Source organism: Rana temporaria, chromosome 3, assembly GCF_905171775.1.
Source record: "Rana temporaria chromosome 3, aRanTem1.1, whole genome shotgun sequence".
In the NCBI taxonomy this organism is placed as follows: domain Eukaryota; kingdom Metazoa; phylum Chordata; class Amphibia; order Anura; family Ranidae; genus Rana; species Rana temporaria.
Genome location: NC_053491.1, coordinates 422942346 through 422958365, shown reverse-complemented (window position 1 = coordinate 422958365; position 16020 = coordinate 422942346). Strand labels below are relative to the sequence as shown.

Genomic DNA, 16020 nt, shown 5'->3' with positions numbered 1-16020 from the left:
CAGATGAAAGGTTTAGCACTGGGAAACACTTTTTGATAGATAAAAAGTGCATTTTATATACATCTGTATAGATCAGACCAAAATGAGGGACAAATGAGGAGGAATGAGGGACAGAGGGACATTGCTCCAAATCAGGGACAGTCCCTCGAAATCAGGGACAGTTGGGAGCTATGGATTTCATGTTCCCTCCAGCACAGATATAACATGCACTCCCGCTACTAAACATTCCCTCATCAGTTATAATAAAGTACAGTATGTGTGTATTTGATCTGAAGATGTGTGTCAGGAATATGTGTGATATAAATGATTGACTGCAAGATATACACGGTACCTAATTTCGGAAGGCTGCTGTTATTGCAATCCAAAGAGGATATTAACTACTTGGATAATTGTTACATATCTAATAACATCGCATGGGCATACACACTGATTTCAAAATGAAAAGTGCCCCAGATATCTGGAACGGAGAGTGTATGGAGTGCAATGACTCAATACACACATCAAAGCAATAGCTTTAAAGGGGTTGTAAAGGATTTTTTTTCCCTAAATAGCTTCTTTTACCTTAGTGCAGTCCTCCTTCACTTACCTCATCCTTCCATTTTGCTTTTAAATGTCCTTATTTCTTCTGAGAAATCCTCACTTCTTGTTCTGTCTGTAACTCAACACCGTAATGCGAGGCTTTCTTCCTGGTGTGGAGAAAGCCTCTTGAGGGGGCGAGCAGGAGTGTCAGGAAACTAACACACAGCTCGTTTCTCTATCTGCAAAGTAGGGAGTGTACTAACTTGCCTGCTCGCCCCCTCAAGAGGCTTTCTCCACACCAGGGAGAAAGCCTCGCATTACTGTGTGGAGTTACAGACAGGAGAACAGGAAGTGAGGATTTGTCAGAAGAAGTAAGGACATTTTAAAAGAAAAATGGAAGGATGAGGTAAGTGAAGGAGGACTGCACTAAGGTAAAGGAAGCTATTTAGGGAATTTTTTTTTACCTTCACAACCCCTTTAAGACCTACAGTACTATGCTGAATTAGAATGAAAGGGGATCGTAGGTTTTGGTGGTATTCCTGTGAGTTTTGGATGTTCCAGTCCATCTTTTTATGTTAATAATACATATTGGGAACTGGGCAAAATTGTGCATAAAAAAAAAAAAAAAATAGTGAGTTGCAAACACAAAAGAGGATATATTCTCTAATAAAGTGCTATAAATAATAAGTGTTGCGCTAATACATAACCAATATCACATAATGACAAATAAAGTGACATCAAATGCAATTCCAAAAAACAGTGCTTGATAAGTATAAAAAGATGAACATGACACAAGTCCCCTTTACCAATATTCCGTGAATAAGACTGTTATGCCGCGCACACACGATCGGTCCATCCGATGAGAACGGACCGATGGACCGTTTTCATCGGTTAACCGATGAAGCTGTCTGATGGTCCGTCGCGCCTACACACTATCAGTTAAAAAAACGATTGTGTCAGAACGCGGTGACGTAAAAAAAAAACAAGGACGTGATGAAAAAAACGAAGTTCAATGCTTCCAAGCATGCGTCGACTTGATTCTGAGCATGCGTGGATTTTTAACCGATGGTTGTGCCTACTAACAATCGTTTTTTTCCCATCGGTTAGGAATCCATCTGTTAAATTTAAAGCAAGTTGGCTTTTTTTTAACCGATGGTTAAATAACCTATGGGGCCCACACACGATCAGTTTTGACTGGTGAAAACGGTCCATCAGAGCGCTGTCCTCTGTTTAACCTATCGTGTGTACGAGGCCTTAATCTCCAAATAGGCAAATCACCAGTGTCACCCTTCACCAGGAATAATAGATAAGTTGTGGGCTTACCAGATGAACATGCCCCTTTTTGTGGGGAGCCTCTCCAGGACCCCTTGGTCCTCATGGGCCCACGAACACTCCTATTCATTGCTGTCATGTTAGCTCTTGTTTCTTCTGTTTAATGTATCACCTCATTTTTTCCCTTCCGTGTGAGCTAACTCTTGTTACCAATTCAATGATAGCCCCTGCGTGGGCGTAACGTTTGCGTGTTCACTATTTGTCAAAACCAAATAAAAACTATTGAAACAGAAAATGACCCCTTTTTTCAGAGTGGTCTAAACGCGCTCAGCCCATGGCTGCAGCATCTCAATAGCATCTCTTTCCACAAAAGCCAGCATTGTCCTTCTGAGTTGTTCTTCAGATAAGTGATAACTGTACCCACACCCTCAGAATAATGCCAAAGTACGCATATATGGGCTCCTCATAGTGTAGAGATCATAAAACACCATTTATTTAATAAAAAAAACACACTTACAAACATAAAAAAGGATTGTGCTTGACTATAAATCATCCAGCCGGCAAAACAGCATGTTCTTCCAGTTTACTTCCTGTACGTGATGCGGGTCCCCAGGAGATATCAGTAACTGTTTTACCTTCCAGGAACTTCTGGAAAACCGGAATATCATTTCTGGATGGGCTGACCCTTTAAGTTATTGAGCAAAAAAGTGGAGATGACTTGAAGACATGAGTATTTAGCAATGGACCTGTCAGCTTGAAACAAGTCTGTTTCCCGATAGGCGGCACTGATGGACACTGATAGGCGGCGCTGGTATGCGGCACCGATGGGCACTTATGGGTGGCACTGATGGGTACATATGGGTGGCACCGATGGGCACTGATAGGTGGGCACTGGGCATGGATGGGCACTGAGAGGTGGCACTGATGGACACTGAGGGGTGGCACTGATGGACACTGAGGGGTGGCACTTGTTTATTTACTATTTTGCCAATCAATGCCCATGTTGCTAGTCAGTGCCCATTTGTGGGCACTGATTGGCATCTATTGTGCCTATTTTTTTACATGTGGATGGCCATGGGGGATGTACCTGGCCATCCACATGTTGCCCCCTTCCCTGGTGGTCCTGGCAGCTTCCCTGTGGTCTAGTGTGGGTATCCGAGAGGGGGCTGCGCTGATAACCATTCAGCACAAACCCCCCTGTCAGGAGAGCCGCCGATCGGCTCTCCTCTACTCGCGTCTATTAGACTCGAGTGAGGAAGAGCCGATCAACGGCTCTTCCTGTTTACATCGTGATTGGACACGGCTGATCACGTGGTAAAGAGCCTCCGCCGGAGGCTCTTTACCGAGAACGGAGATGCAGGATGTCAGACTGACACCCACGGGGGCGCCCTGGCATGTTATCCTGCTGGACATCAATAGATGTCCAGTCAGGATTACACAACCACTTCCTGGACGTCAATTGTCTATTGACCGGGCGGGAAGTGGTTAAATGAACACGCGGACGTTAGAAGCTGACTGGTTTCGTCGCAGAATTGAGAGCTTTGGTAAATAAACCCCTTAGTGCCTAATTGTCCTCCACAATATCACAATCCCCCTATAAGTCACCGATCACCACCATTACTTGTATAAAAAATAAATAAATGAAAATTCCAGTATATATTCCATAATTTGTAGACGCTATAATGTAAAAAAAATCAATATACGCTTATTGGGATTTTTTGCTGTCTGTGTGCTAACTCGGGAGATTCACCCTATCTTTTCGTGCTCATGCCCATTGCTCGAGAGTGATGGAAACTCTAAAATGTTAAAGTTGTCACCTGCACAGGAGGCAAAGGGAAGTCTTCCAATGGTGACACCTGTTCTAATTACAACTGTCAAACAAGAATTGTGTCTCTAGGACAGGAAGTGAAGGAAATATTGCCAATGGGTCACAGATAACAAAACAAAACTGACTGGGGTTCTTATCATTTTTTCTAGGTACAAGTAAGAATAAGAACTTTGCTTGTCTTTTCTTTTATTCCCTGGGAAAACCAAGCTCTTGCTGTAATTTCTGCCATGGATGACTGTTCCAGTGTCCATTACTTCTGAATACATGCATGCGTTGTGTATTCATATGGATGAGGTTCTGTGTGGTAAAGGGGCTGCCACTGCTGACCTCCTGGAAATAATACTAGCTGCCTGGCTGTCACTGATCTGGAACATGCAAGTCTAATGTCCCGTACACACTTTCCAAATAATGTACGAAAACTGCCACCTGAGGAAGGATCGTACGATATTTGGATTGTTAGTACAGAGCTTTCGAGAGTCAATCATGACAATTCATCCGATATTATTCGATCGGACAAGCACAAACATTTTCCTCGTACGATACCAGATCGTACGATTTTCGTTAAGTCAGTATAGTTGTCGTCCAAAAATACAATACAGATACACTACAACACATGATATCATCTCGTACTAGAATTTTCGTGACTTTAGTAACCTATTCAATTTCTACTTGCAACTTTTAAGCGAAAAAGGTCGAACGATCTGTCGTTCGATTTTCGGGTCGTGTTTACGGGCCATACACACTATAAGATTTTCTGCAGATTTTTGTCTTCATATTTTACCAAACCCTATAGTGCAAGGGCCTGGCTGATTGCATACAAATTGAAACTCTTAGGCCTCGTACACACGACCAAGGAACTCGACGGAAAAGACACATCGTTTTCCTCGACTAGTTCCTTGTTAGGCTTGTGGAGAAACTTGACAAGCTTTCTTTGCGTACACACTGTCAAGACCAAATCTCCTCGTTCTCAAATGCGGTGACGTAGAACACATACAACGGCAGGGGAAGTTCGATTCCACTGGCACAACCCTTGGGGCTGCTTTTGCTAATCTCATGTTACTGCGTGTTAAGTAAAAGTTTGGTAAGAGACGATTTGCACTTTTCAGACTGTTACAGCGTGACACATGTGTTATCTCCATTACAAAAGCTACTTTTACCGAAGGTGCCCTCCCGTCTCATACTTTATTCTGAGCATGCGCGGGTTCCATAGCATACACACAAACGTGTTTCTCGTCGAAAACAAAGCTGACGAGAAACACGACGAGGAAATTGAGACTCCTGTCGAGGGAAAAGAGGACTTGTTCTCTTTTTTCCTCGTCGAGTTCCTCGACAGTTTCCTCGATGAAAAACATACACACGACCGGTTTCCTCGGCAAAAAAGCTCTGCCACCAAGTTTCTTGATGGATTCTATCGAGGAAAACGGTCGTGTGTAGTGTACGAGGCCTTAAGGTCTGACCTCACATTATATGGTTTTGGTATATCTGAAGACAGAAATTTGCAGAAAATCTAATATTGTGTATGGGGATAAGAATGAGGTCTGAACGCCTGATTAGCGTATTTGTTTTAGCATGACAGCCAGTAATCAGCCTTTTCTGAAGTCAGCAATGACAGCCTTCATATTCACTCAGTGCAGGTTTTATTCTGAACATGTCTTTACTCCTGTACACTGTGGAGGGATATCTGTGTTATATTTGGGTCTGTGTGCGGGCAGCCTCCTCACTGTCACTTTGTCCGATGATTTACCCTCTGATAATCTGTCTTGGGTCTCTTCTCCCTATACCACCCAATGAGAACACTAGACCAGAGCAGCCCCCCCCCCTCCCACTGGCACATTGCTTCCATGTGACACGGACAGGACAGGCAGCCCTTTTCCAGGCAGAGATAAATATAGATGTACGATGTCATACCTGCGGATGTACAGAGCAATGGGGACATTGTGGATGTACAGAGCGATGGGCACATTTTTGGATGGGGACATTTCAAAGTCTTGTCATAAATCCCATCACAACTCAATGTAACATCTGAACTCAGACATGCCTGGTATAGAGATATGTACCCAGCCATGTACCATGACATATCAGTATACACCAATCAGCCATAACATTATGACTACGGACAGGTAAAGTCAATAACATTGACTATCTTGCTACAATGACACCTGAAAGTAGGCTGGATATATTAGGCAGCAAGTGAACATGTCCCTGGTGCATTCCTTTGAAAATCTGGCGATGGCAAATAATTGGCTTGATCGACATGAGCGACAACTTAAGGCGGCTTACCACTATGTGCACAGGCCTAAGAATGCTTGTCCTTCTCTGATGGTATAACCTCACCATTCACTAGGTCGTATGAGAGCTAAAAAACAAGAACTTGCACCAGGATCTATCGCGTTTGTTTTACTAGACGTTGGATAACTCTTGTGTTTGTCATGAACGACTTGCAGGCCCTGGCCCTTTGTCATACCCCCCTATGTTACCCTGCATGGAATTTGTGAATATGAGTTCATACCAGGCTGTTGAAGTTATTATTTTGGTTGCGCGCTTTCCTAACAGCGTTTTTGCAACCCTACTGAACGTCGTGTTACCGCGGAACTCTGGCTTGAGTATGCTATCTGCTGAGAACAGTTGGTCACGTCATGCCTTTACCTGTACCCTTTGGCTACTGATTATTATTTCACACCATCAGCTCATCTTGCTTCACCCCTCATTGTCTCTATTCTCCTGGGCTCCAGCTATATATCCCTTTGTTCTTAGACGAGTATAACACGGCCTCTCTTCTCTCATGGAATGTGAGAGGGCTACGTGATAATAAGAGAACTGCTATTTTCAAATTTGTTGCCCATCAATCTCCAACTATTATCTGTTTGCAGGAAATTCACTTGACTCATCATACAGTAAAACTCTTGCACAACTTGAATTACTCGGTACAATACCACTCCACCCATACACAGTACTCTATGGGTGTCAGTGTACTGATTTCAAGGTCTACGCCCTTTAAGACAATTATCTACCCAAATAGATCCTCATGGCAGATATATTTTTCTACTGGGAAATTGGGATTCTCTTTTGTGCCCTATTGCAAATGTAGATATACCTCCGCCCTTTAACACAGAGGCGTTGAAGTGTCTGTCTCCATTTCCTAGCCGGTCATCCATGTACTCGGTACTAGTTCTGGGGAATTTAATAATGTATTAAATACCTCTTTAGACCTACATAAGACATTTTGCCCACAAGGCCCCAAAGTACCTACAGCCTTTGCCAAATACACCTCAGAGGGACCTCTGGCGCTGTAAATTCCCCCATCAAGCACAATTCTCATGGCACTTCTTAACACAGTCCACCCTTTCACATATTGACCTAGCACTGGGTTCAGACATGTCCCTGAAGTTGATGTGTTGAAAGCAGAAGAAAATGGGTAAGCATTAGAATTTGAGCGACTTTGACAAGGGTCAAATTGTAATGACTAGACGACTGGGTTAGAGCAACTCCAAAACTGCGACTCTTGTGGGATGTTCCCGGTCTGCATTGGTCAGGACCGACCAAATGAAGGAAACCTGGCTAAGCGGCGACAGGGAAATTGGCAGCCAGGGCTGATTGAGGCACGTGGAGAGCGAAGGCTGGCCCCACATAGTCCGATCCAATAGAAGAGCTACTGTAGCTCAGATTGCTAAAGAGGTTAATGCTGGTTCTAATAGAAAGATGCTAGAATGTGAAAGTGCATTGCAGTATGTTGTGTATGGGGTCACGTAGCCGCAGACTGGTCAGCGTACCCATGCCGACCCGTGTCCGCAGCCAAAGGCACCTACAATGTTCACATGAGCATCAGGACTGATAAATCAAGTTTTCTTCACATTGAGTGGATGGCCGGGTGGGTGTGCATCACATACCTGGGAAAAAGATGACACCAGGATGAACTATGGGAAGAAGGCAAGCTGGCGGAGGCAGTATGATTATTTATCCAGTGGAGTCCATGAATGGACCGGTCAGGGCTGTTTTGTTGACAAAAGGGGAACCTATTCAAAATTGGGTAGTGATCATAATTTTATGGCACATCGGTGCATGCCCCCAAATATTCTCATCACTGCTACACTACAGGTCATTTTAAAGTGCCTATATCAGTGGTCTCAAAGTACCGGCCCGCGGACCAGTTACAAATGGCCCTCAGGCAGGGTGGAAGTGAGGGGAGCAAAAAAAAAAAAAATATTTTTTTTTTTTTTTTGAGCTGGAGCCATCTGGTGGTGAGCCGTTGGTATTACAAGTTATTACCACCAGATGTGAGCTGGCGCCATCTGGTGGTGGCCGTTGGTATTACAAGTTAAGCATTACAAGTTAAACAGCAATTCTAATGTCATTTTACACTATTTTCACTGCCATATTCTTCCCTCTAAAGAAAACCCCCAAACATTATATATATTTTTTATCCTGACACCCTAGAGAATAAAATAGCGATCGTTGCAATACTTTCTGCTACGCCGTATTTGCGCAGCGGTCTTACAAGCGCACTTTTTTGGGAAAAAATTACACTTTTTTTTATTAAAAAATAAGACAACAGTAAAGTTATCCCCATTTTTTTTAATATTATGAAAGATAATGTTACGCCGAGTAAATTCATACCCAACATGTCACGCTTCAAAATTGTGTCCGCTTGTGGAATGCCGACAAACTTTTTTACCCTTTAAAATCTTCATAGGCGACGTTTAAAAAAAATCTACAGGTTGCATGTTTTAAGTTACAGAGGAGCTAGAATTATTGCTCTCACTCTACCAATCGCGGCGATACCTCACATGTGTGGTTTGAACACCGTTTACATATGCGGGCGCTGCTCACGTATGTGTTCGCTTCTGCGAGCAAGCTCGTCGGGACGGGGTGCGTTTTCTGGCTCCTAACTTTTTTAGCTGGCTCCTAGATTCCAAGCAAATTTGTCAAACCCTGACTTACACCAGTGCTGGTGGTAATAATGCGCTGGCTGACACCAGTGCTGGTGGTAATAATGCGCTCGCTGACACCAGTGCTGGGGGTTAATAATGTGTTCGCTGACACCAGTACTGTTGTTTTTGAAGTTTGAAAGTTTGCATGCGGCCCCCCATGGCATATGAAAACTTGTCTTGTGGCCCTCAGGTAATTTGAGTTTGAGACCCCTGGCCTATATGTATTACAAACTGTGCAATCTCATTCATATTTACTAACAAATTATGTACTTTCCTAAACAACCCATTCAACTTCTATCCAATCAGGTTAGCTCTTGCACTCTGTAGTTGTTGGTAATATAAACTGCTCATTCACATACAATCTGATGGGAAATCTCCTTTAGAGATACCATGTAATGTAATGGTCTGACTAAACAGTCTATTGTGTTTTTATCTAATTGTCATGTTCCTGCCTACAATAGGCTCAATTACAACTTTAGACAAGGATAACGATCGTCATCTGCCAGGTGACTGTATTTTTCAGTTTTCTTTGGGCTCAGCTGAAAATAACTGTCACTGTTATGAAATTAAGTAACTCTATCCTGATGTATCTGAGTGTGTGTACAGTATGTATGTACGTATCTGAGTGTGTGTATGTACGTATCTCAGTGTGTATATGTATGTGTATGTGTGTGTATATGTATGTGTACGTGTGTGTATATCTGCATTCACACGGTTGTACCTAGCCATACAAAAGGGGAAAGGGTCATTGACACGGCCACTGGTCCTAGTTTGAGAGCCGTGTAGGTGCGCGGTCCTGAACGCACACTCGAATGGCTGTGAAATGCTGCGCTGTGATTTTCCCTTGTTTATCCATTACACCCAGGCCCTCCAAAATAACCAACCCCATTAAATACAGAGGGCCAGATTCACAGACACTTACGTTACTCCGCGGCGGCGTAACGTATCCCATTTACGTTACACCGCCGCAGGTTTACAGCGTAAGTGCCTGATTCACAAAGCTCTTACCTGTAAACTTGCGGCGGTGTAACATAAATGCGCTCGGCGCAAGCCAGTCTAATTCAAATGGGGCGGGCACCATTTAAATTAGGCGCGTTCCCGCGCCGAACGTTCTGCGCATGCTCCGTTAGGAAATTTCCCGACGTGCATTGCGCGAAATTACGGCGCCCCGACGTTTTCTTCTAAATGCGACGTGCGTTACGGCGTTTCGTATTCCCGGACGTCTTACGCATAAAAAAAAAATCGAAATTCGACGCGGGAACGACGGCCATACTTTAACATAGCTGATCTAAAAATAAGCCATGTTAAAGCAGGTCTAACTTTGCGACGGGTAAAAACGACTAGCGACGACGTACGGGATTGCGGCCAACGCGCGGATCTTCGTGGATCGCCGTAACTAGTCATTTGCATATTCTACGCCGACCGCTATGGAATCGCCACCTAGCGGCCGGCCTAGAATTGCATCCTAAGATCCGACGGTGTAAGTCAATTACACCTGTCGGATCTTATGGCTATCTATGCGTAACTGATTCTATGAATCAGTCGCATAGTTAGGACGGGCGGATCACAGAGATACGACGGCGTATCAGGAGATACGCCGTCGTATCTCTTCTGTGAATCTGTTTCACAATACTCAACTCCTGGGCTGATTTAACCTAACTTTTATACAGACATACAGGTTTTTTCATTGAGAAAAGTGTTTTTTTGCTACATGTAAAATGCACTGTTCATTGAATAAGCTAATTTCATTTACTCCCATACCCCCTGTACCCATAGCTCCCAACTGTCCCTGATTTGGAGCATTGTCCCTCTGTCCCTCATAACCCCTCATTTGTCCCTCATTTTGGTCTGATCTATATAGTTGTATTGAAAATGCACTTTTTATCTTTCAGAAAGGGGTTCCCAGTGCTAAACCTTTCATCCAATTTCTAAATTGCTGCATTTGTAAATTTTGAAAGACAATATAAAGGAATAGTAGTGGTAAAAAAAAGCACTTGTGGATTTAATTAACCGTTTTTTTTGGTTAATTCTCCTATAAGGAGGTGTGGTAGGAAGCGTGCCCTATGCCTACATATGTTTGCTAGTAGGTGTTCCTCATTCCCATCTCAAAATGTTGGCAGGTATGCCTGTACTCTACAAGCTATACACGGTGAAGCAACACCCACTTTTTTGACCACACCCACAATCGTGCGGTAGTCCTCATAAGCCCCCCAGTTATACTGCCAGCACTGCACCCCCCAAATAAAAATGTGCCTGTTGCCATCCCTGCTGGGGTGTCATGAAGGGGACAGCCGGTAGTATATTATAAAAGATACACTGGGAATTTTGAGCAGAGTGGGGTTAATTGGTAACAAAACTTGGAATTATACTGGCAGCAGGACAGCCAAGGACACAATTGAAATAAGAGAACACAAGAGACAGGACGTGATTAATTAGCAGCAGCTTAAAAGGACCGGGTTGGCATTTTTGCATCTATGCTCATGCCAGTATGATAATAAGAAAGTGCCACCTTGAGCCCCAGCACAGCAGCCTAATTATCAGTGCAAAGCCTGCTATGTAAATCACACCATGCCCGAAAAAATCTGAATTTCCTTTTCTTCTCTGTAAATACATTTTTTAACTAATTGTTAATAACTGGTGTGAATATGACTATTTGCATGTATGGTATTTGTATTAACAGATATTAGCTGTTATGTGATATATTAGAAAATAAAGGATTACTCCATATGTTGAGTCTGTTGCAGGTGGAGTGGGCATATTCCGATTCCTTGCCAGGCTGTTAAAGGTTGGTTTGGAGCATTTGGGCCTAGCCAGATTATACATGTACTCCTAGAGCTGCCTATACAGGTTGCAATCTAATTGTACAACCTCTACACGATCTACTTTAGATTTATCAATAACAATCCATTCACTTTGTATCCAGCCAGGTAAGTCACTCTACAGTATATAGCTTTTGGTAAATCTGAAGTAGATTATACAATTAGATTGTTGGATGTTGTCAATTTAAGTATCCATAAAAAATACCAAGTAGGGGGGATGGGACTTTATAGCTGCAATTAGTACAAGCACATACCAAATTTAGTAAAATTGCAATTTACTATAGTTACAAGGGTACAAAAAACAATATTATACAATACATGGACAGATTTATAGTCATTCAACACATGTTATTGTAGCTCCTATAGTTGTTTCCACATCTTAATCCTACATGTTTCGCCGTATGGCTTCCTTAGGGACAAAGGTAATTTTGTGGCTACTATATGAATGAACAGAAAGTGAATTACAAACAATACATGAAATGTTATATCAGTAAATACAACCATATACATAGTGTATACAATAAATTTAATACATGAATTCATCTTATTCATTGGCAAGAGTTCCCTAAATAGCCACAAAACCATGTTTGTCCCTGAGGAAGCCATACGGCAAAACATGTAGATTTAAGATGTGGGAACAGCTATAGGAGCTACAATAACACGTCTTGAATCACCATAAAGCTGTCCATGTATTGCATACTACAGTAGAACTTTGGATTGTGAGTAACGCGGTTAACGAGCGTTTCGCAATATGAGCACTGTATTTTGAAAAATCCTAACTCTATTTGCAAATTTTGTCTCGCAAAACAAGCAGGATTCAGGCCAAAGCGGTGTGCAATACCGCGTTTGGCCTGAGGTGGGGGGGGCGCCGGTGCCCAATGTAGCCGTTCGGAAAGGCTCAGAAATACTACGTTCCCGAGCCTTTCCAAGGTTTTTTTTAAGTCATCCGAGCTGTCCTCAGGTCATTCTGGCTGTTTCCGAGGCTCTCTGGTGCCCCCCCCCCCCACCTCTGGCCGCATGCGGTATTGCATGGCATTGAAGTCAATGCGGAACAATTTTTTTTTTGTTTCCATTGACTTCAATGGGGAAACTCGCTTTGATATGCAAGTACTTTGGATTACGAGCATTCTCCTGGAATGAATTATGCTCGGAATCCGAGGTTCCACTGTATTGTTTTTATGTACTCTTGTAACTTTGAAAGATTGCGATTTTACTCAATTTGGTATGTCCTTGTACTAATTGCACTTATAAAGTCCCATCCCTCCTCCGACAATATTGCCCACCTGCCTCCTTCCCCGGTTCCCCCGGACCCATTCCCTTCTCAGTCCCCCACCAGGAGGGGTTGCCATTTACAGGATAAGACTGGGAAAAAAAAAGTGGGCGACACTTAATCTTTTTCCTTCTTCACCTATCCCAGCTGGGGGGGGGCGCCGGTGCCCAATGTAGCCGTTCGGAAAGGCTCAGAAATACTACGTTCCCGAGCCTTTCCAAGGTTTTTTTTAGGTCATCCGAGCTGTCCTCAGGCCATTCTGGCTGTTTCCGAGGCTCTCTGGTGCCCCCCCCCCCACCTCTGGCCGCATGCGGTATTGCATGGCATTGAAGTCAATGCGGAACAATTTTTTTTTTGTTTCCATTGACTTCAATGGGGAAACTCGCTTTGATATGCAAGTACTTTGGATTACGAGCATTCTCCTGGAATGAATTATGCTCGGAATCCGAGGTTCCACTGTATTGTTTTTATGTACTCTTGTAACTTTAAAAGATTGCGATTTTACTCAATTTGGTATGTCCTTGTACTAATTGCACTTATAAAGTCCCATCCCTCCTACTTGGTAATTTTTATACTTTTACGGGGATGTTGGTGCTGTAACACAGTATTTTTTAATTCTGGAGTTGACCGCTCAACTATATATAGACTTAAGTAGAATCCATCAGATCATTCTTATCAGCAGCTACTGGTAGGGGATGAGCGAATATTGCCCTACTCCAACCCAATGGGGATGATTTGTTAGGGCAATTAGGCAGTTAACTTTGGATGGAAAGTTGCACTTTTTAGGGGAATTCTCCCCAAAGTTTAGGGAAGTTGGTAAACTTTCACTTTGCAAAGAATACACAATCATGTGCAAGGAACAAAAAAAAAAGAACAGCATTCTTGATTGGATGATGGAAGTCACCAGAGCTTCACCTCATTCACTGGGGAAACTTTGCTTGCAAAATGCAACTTCCTTTGTAAAGTGAACAGTCTATTTGTCTTTAGTAAATCAACCCCAATGTCTTTTAAAGCATAAGGTGACTGCACATTTGCAAAAAAAATTTGGAAAGCCATTAGAATCCAATTGCCGGACGAGCACAGGGTTATATTTCCATAACCAATGATGTGATAAGGTCCTTGCATTTCAACCCTCTGCATTGGGTAAATAAGGTGTCTTGAGTTGTGCTGTCACTTTATGAGCTTCTTGGAGTATTTGCTCTAATAAACTTGAACCCTCTGCTCTTTCCTGATTCTCAATGCTGTGAGAGGATGCTAAACTTGCAAAATTCTAACAAAACCCTCTTCAACTCTTTCCCCACTCTTCAGAATTACACCTCCAGTACCAGCTACTGAAGCCGACCCAAGTGATGTCTACTGCAGCCCACGGACTAGGAACCAGTACAAAATGGATTTTTTTCTCACTCATCTATAAGCAGACACCTCCCTCCCCAAAAGCATCACAAGCAAGAGGGGGCCCCCCCCCCCCCCTCCTCCAAAGTCCGAAGAAGACGCTCGCCCCCTGTATGCTCACGGCATGAAGAATTGCACCCTGCATGTTACAAAGTAATATGCATGTGATGACATTGGGGAAGAGGACAATATTGCCCACCTGCCTCCTTCCCCGGTTCCCCCGGACCCATTCCCTTCTCAGTCCCCCACCAGGAGGGGTTGCCATTTACAGGATAAGACTGGAAAAAAAAAAGTGGATGACACTTAACCTTTTTCCTTCTTCACCTATCCCAGCTGCCAAGCGCTTTGTGTCTCACATACTACATGTATATCAGTACTGAGTATGTCTATACACTCTGCAGCGGCATTAAGGGAACACCTCGCCGGTTCCTCTCACTCTATTGGCTGTCCATCGACACACAGCAATAGGAGTAACCCTCAGCCCGAGGACAGACCGTCTCGAAGGCCGCAGGGCACAGCACAATGTCGACCGGGCAGACCAGGCATGGATTCTGCATGTTGCAGTTAATTTGCGCTCAATTTCCTTCAAAGCGAAAGGGCTACACGTTAGAGATACTCAGTATCGTTATGCAGGGATGCGTCTTCAATTGAAGAGGGCTACAAAAAAGTGTATGTAGATACTCAGTACCACTATACAATGCGGCATGTTTTTTAGTTTTTTTTTTTTCCAAGGTGGCTAGGCATCAGTAGAGGCACTCGGCACCATTATACAGTGCAGCATGCTTATTCTCAAGCTACTGGTAGTGCATAAAGATAGTCTGCATTATTGTACAGTGCAGTACGTTTATAACAGGGGGTATGAAAGTGTATAGATAAAACTAGAATCATTATTACGCAGAGCAGCATGTTTATTATCAGGGGCTGGGAGTGTATAGAGATACTCATTATCATTATACAGTGCAGCATGGTCATCGACAGTCCACCAAGATGCTCAGCACCTCTGCACAGTGCAGCATGTTCATTATCAGGGGCTGAAAGTGCATAGAGATGCTTCCCGGTGTCTTTATACAGCGCAGAATGTTCATTATTAGGGGTAGGGGGGGTATGGGGATGAAATTGCCCCCCTGACTCAGGAATGTGGTTCCAGCTTTAGGGGGGGAGGGGAGAATTCTATCTATTAAAAGGATTTAGCCTACCCCCTCCCCACACAGTTATCCCAAGTCCAGACCCTCCAGCCCTTCTCCGGAGAGAGACAGAGCACTCACCTTTCACAACCTCTCCAGCGCTCTTTTTAGATGCAATTTCTGATATGCATAAGAAGCTGATTGTACAATAACTGCTCATATGGGAATAAATACTATGCAATATAAGCTGAAACTGTCTTGTTTAATCTGTGCCAAGCAGCTGCAATATTTAGAATCACCACACGGGGGTGCTGCAGTATCAGAGTTTTGATGCTTTGCAAGATACACATGGTGAGTTGAAATAACACATTGTGGGGGACTGTATGTTCTGTTAGGCTGTATTTGCATAGGCTTAGTTTTAGCCATGCTGTGAGTCCCAGCGGCAAGAATATACTGACTCATTAAATGTGGAGTTAGGCTTAAAGCAAACCAAGAGCAATTATTTACGTTGCCAAATGGTAAATATGTTTTGCACCTTATTCAAAAAATATTATTCAAGAACAAACACCTCTATTGTTGGGACTATATCGGCACAAACAAAATAACATGTCATTATATTAAAAAGAAATTAACATTTTATTTTGTATAGAAGTTAAAAGTATACAAACAATCAATGTGTCTTGAAATTAAAGCGATTGTAAAGTCTCATTTTTTTTCTCTAAAAATAACAAATATTGGGGGTTAGTTATTAAAACTGCAGAATGCAAAATCTGGTGCAGCGGTGCATGGAAACCAATCAGCTTCCGTCTTTTAGGCCTGGTTCACATTGGTATGATTTGAGGTGCAATTTGAGATGTCAAATCTCATC

The 16020-nt window shown here is 43.1% G+C and overlaps 1 protein-coding gene across 11 annotated transcripts in view; it reads left to right on the top strand.

Annotated features, from left to right (window-relative positions):
* ANK1 (ankyrin 1) overlaps positions 1-15405 on the top strand; it is a 373803-nt gene extending 358398 nt beyond the window's left edge. For all 11 annotated transcript variants that reach the window (XM_040346192.1, XM_040346197.1, XM_040346201.1 and 8 more), the window contains one exon: positions 13945-15405. Coding sequence is in view for 1 of the 11 variants with exons in the window: in XM_040346197.1 (XP_040202131.1) it covers positions 13945-13971 (27 nt within the window). In the remaining 10 variants the exon portion in view is untranslated. The remainder of the gene's footprint in view (positions 1-13944) is intronic.
* The last annotated feature ends 615 nt before the right edge of the window (positions 15406-16020 follow it).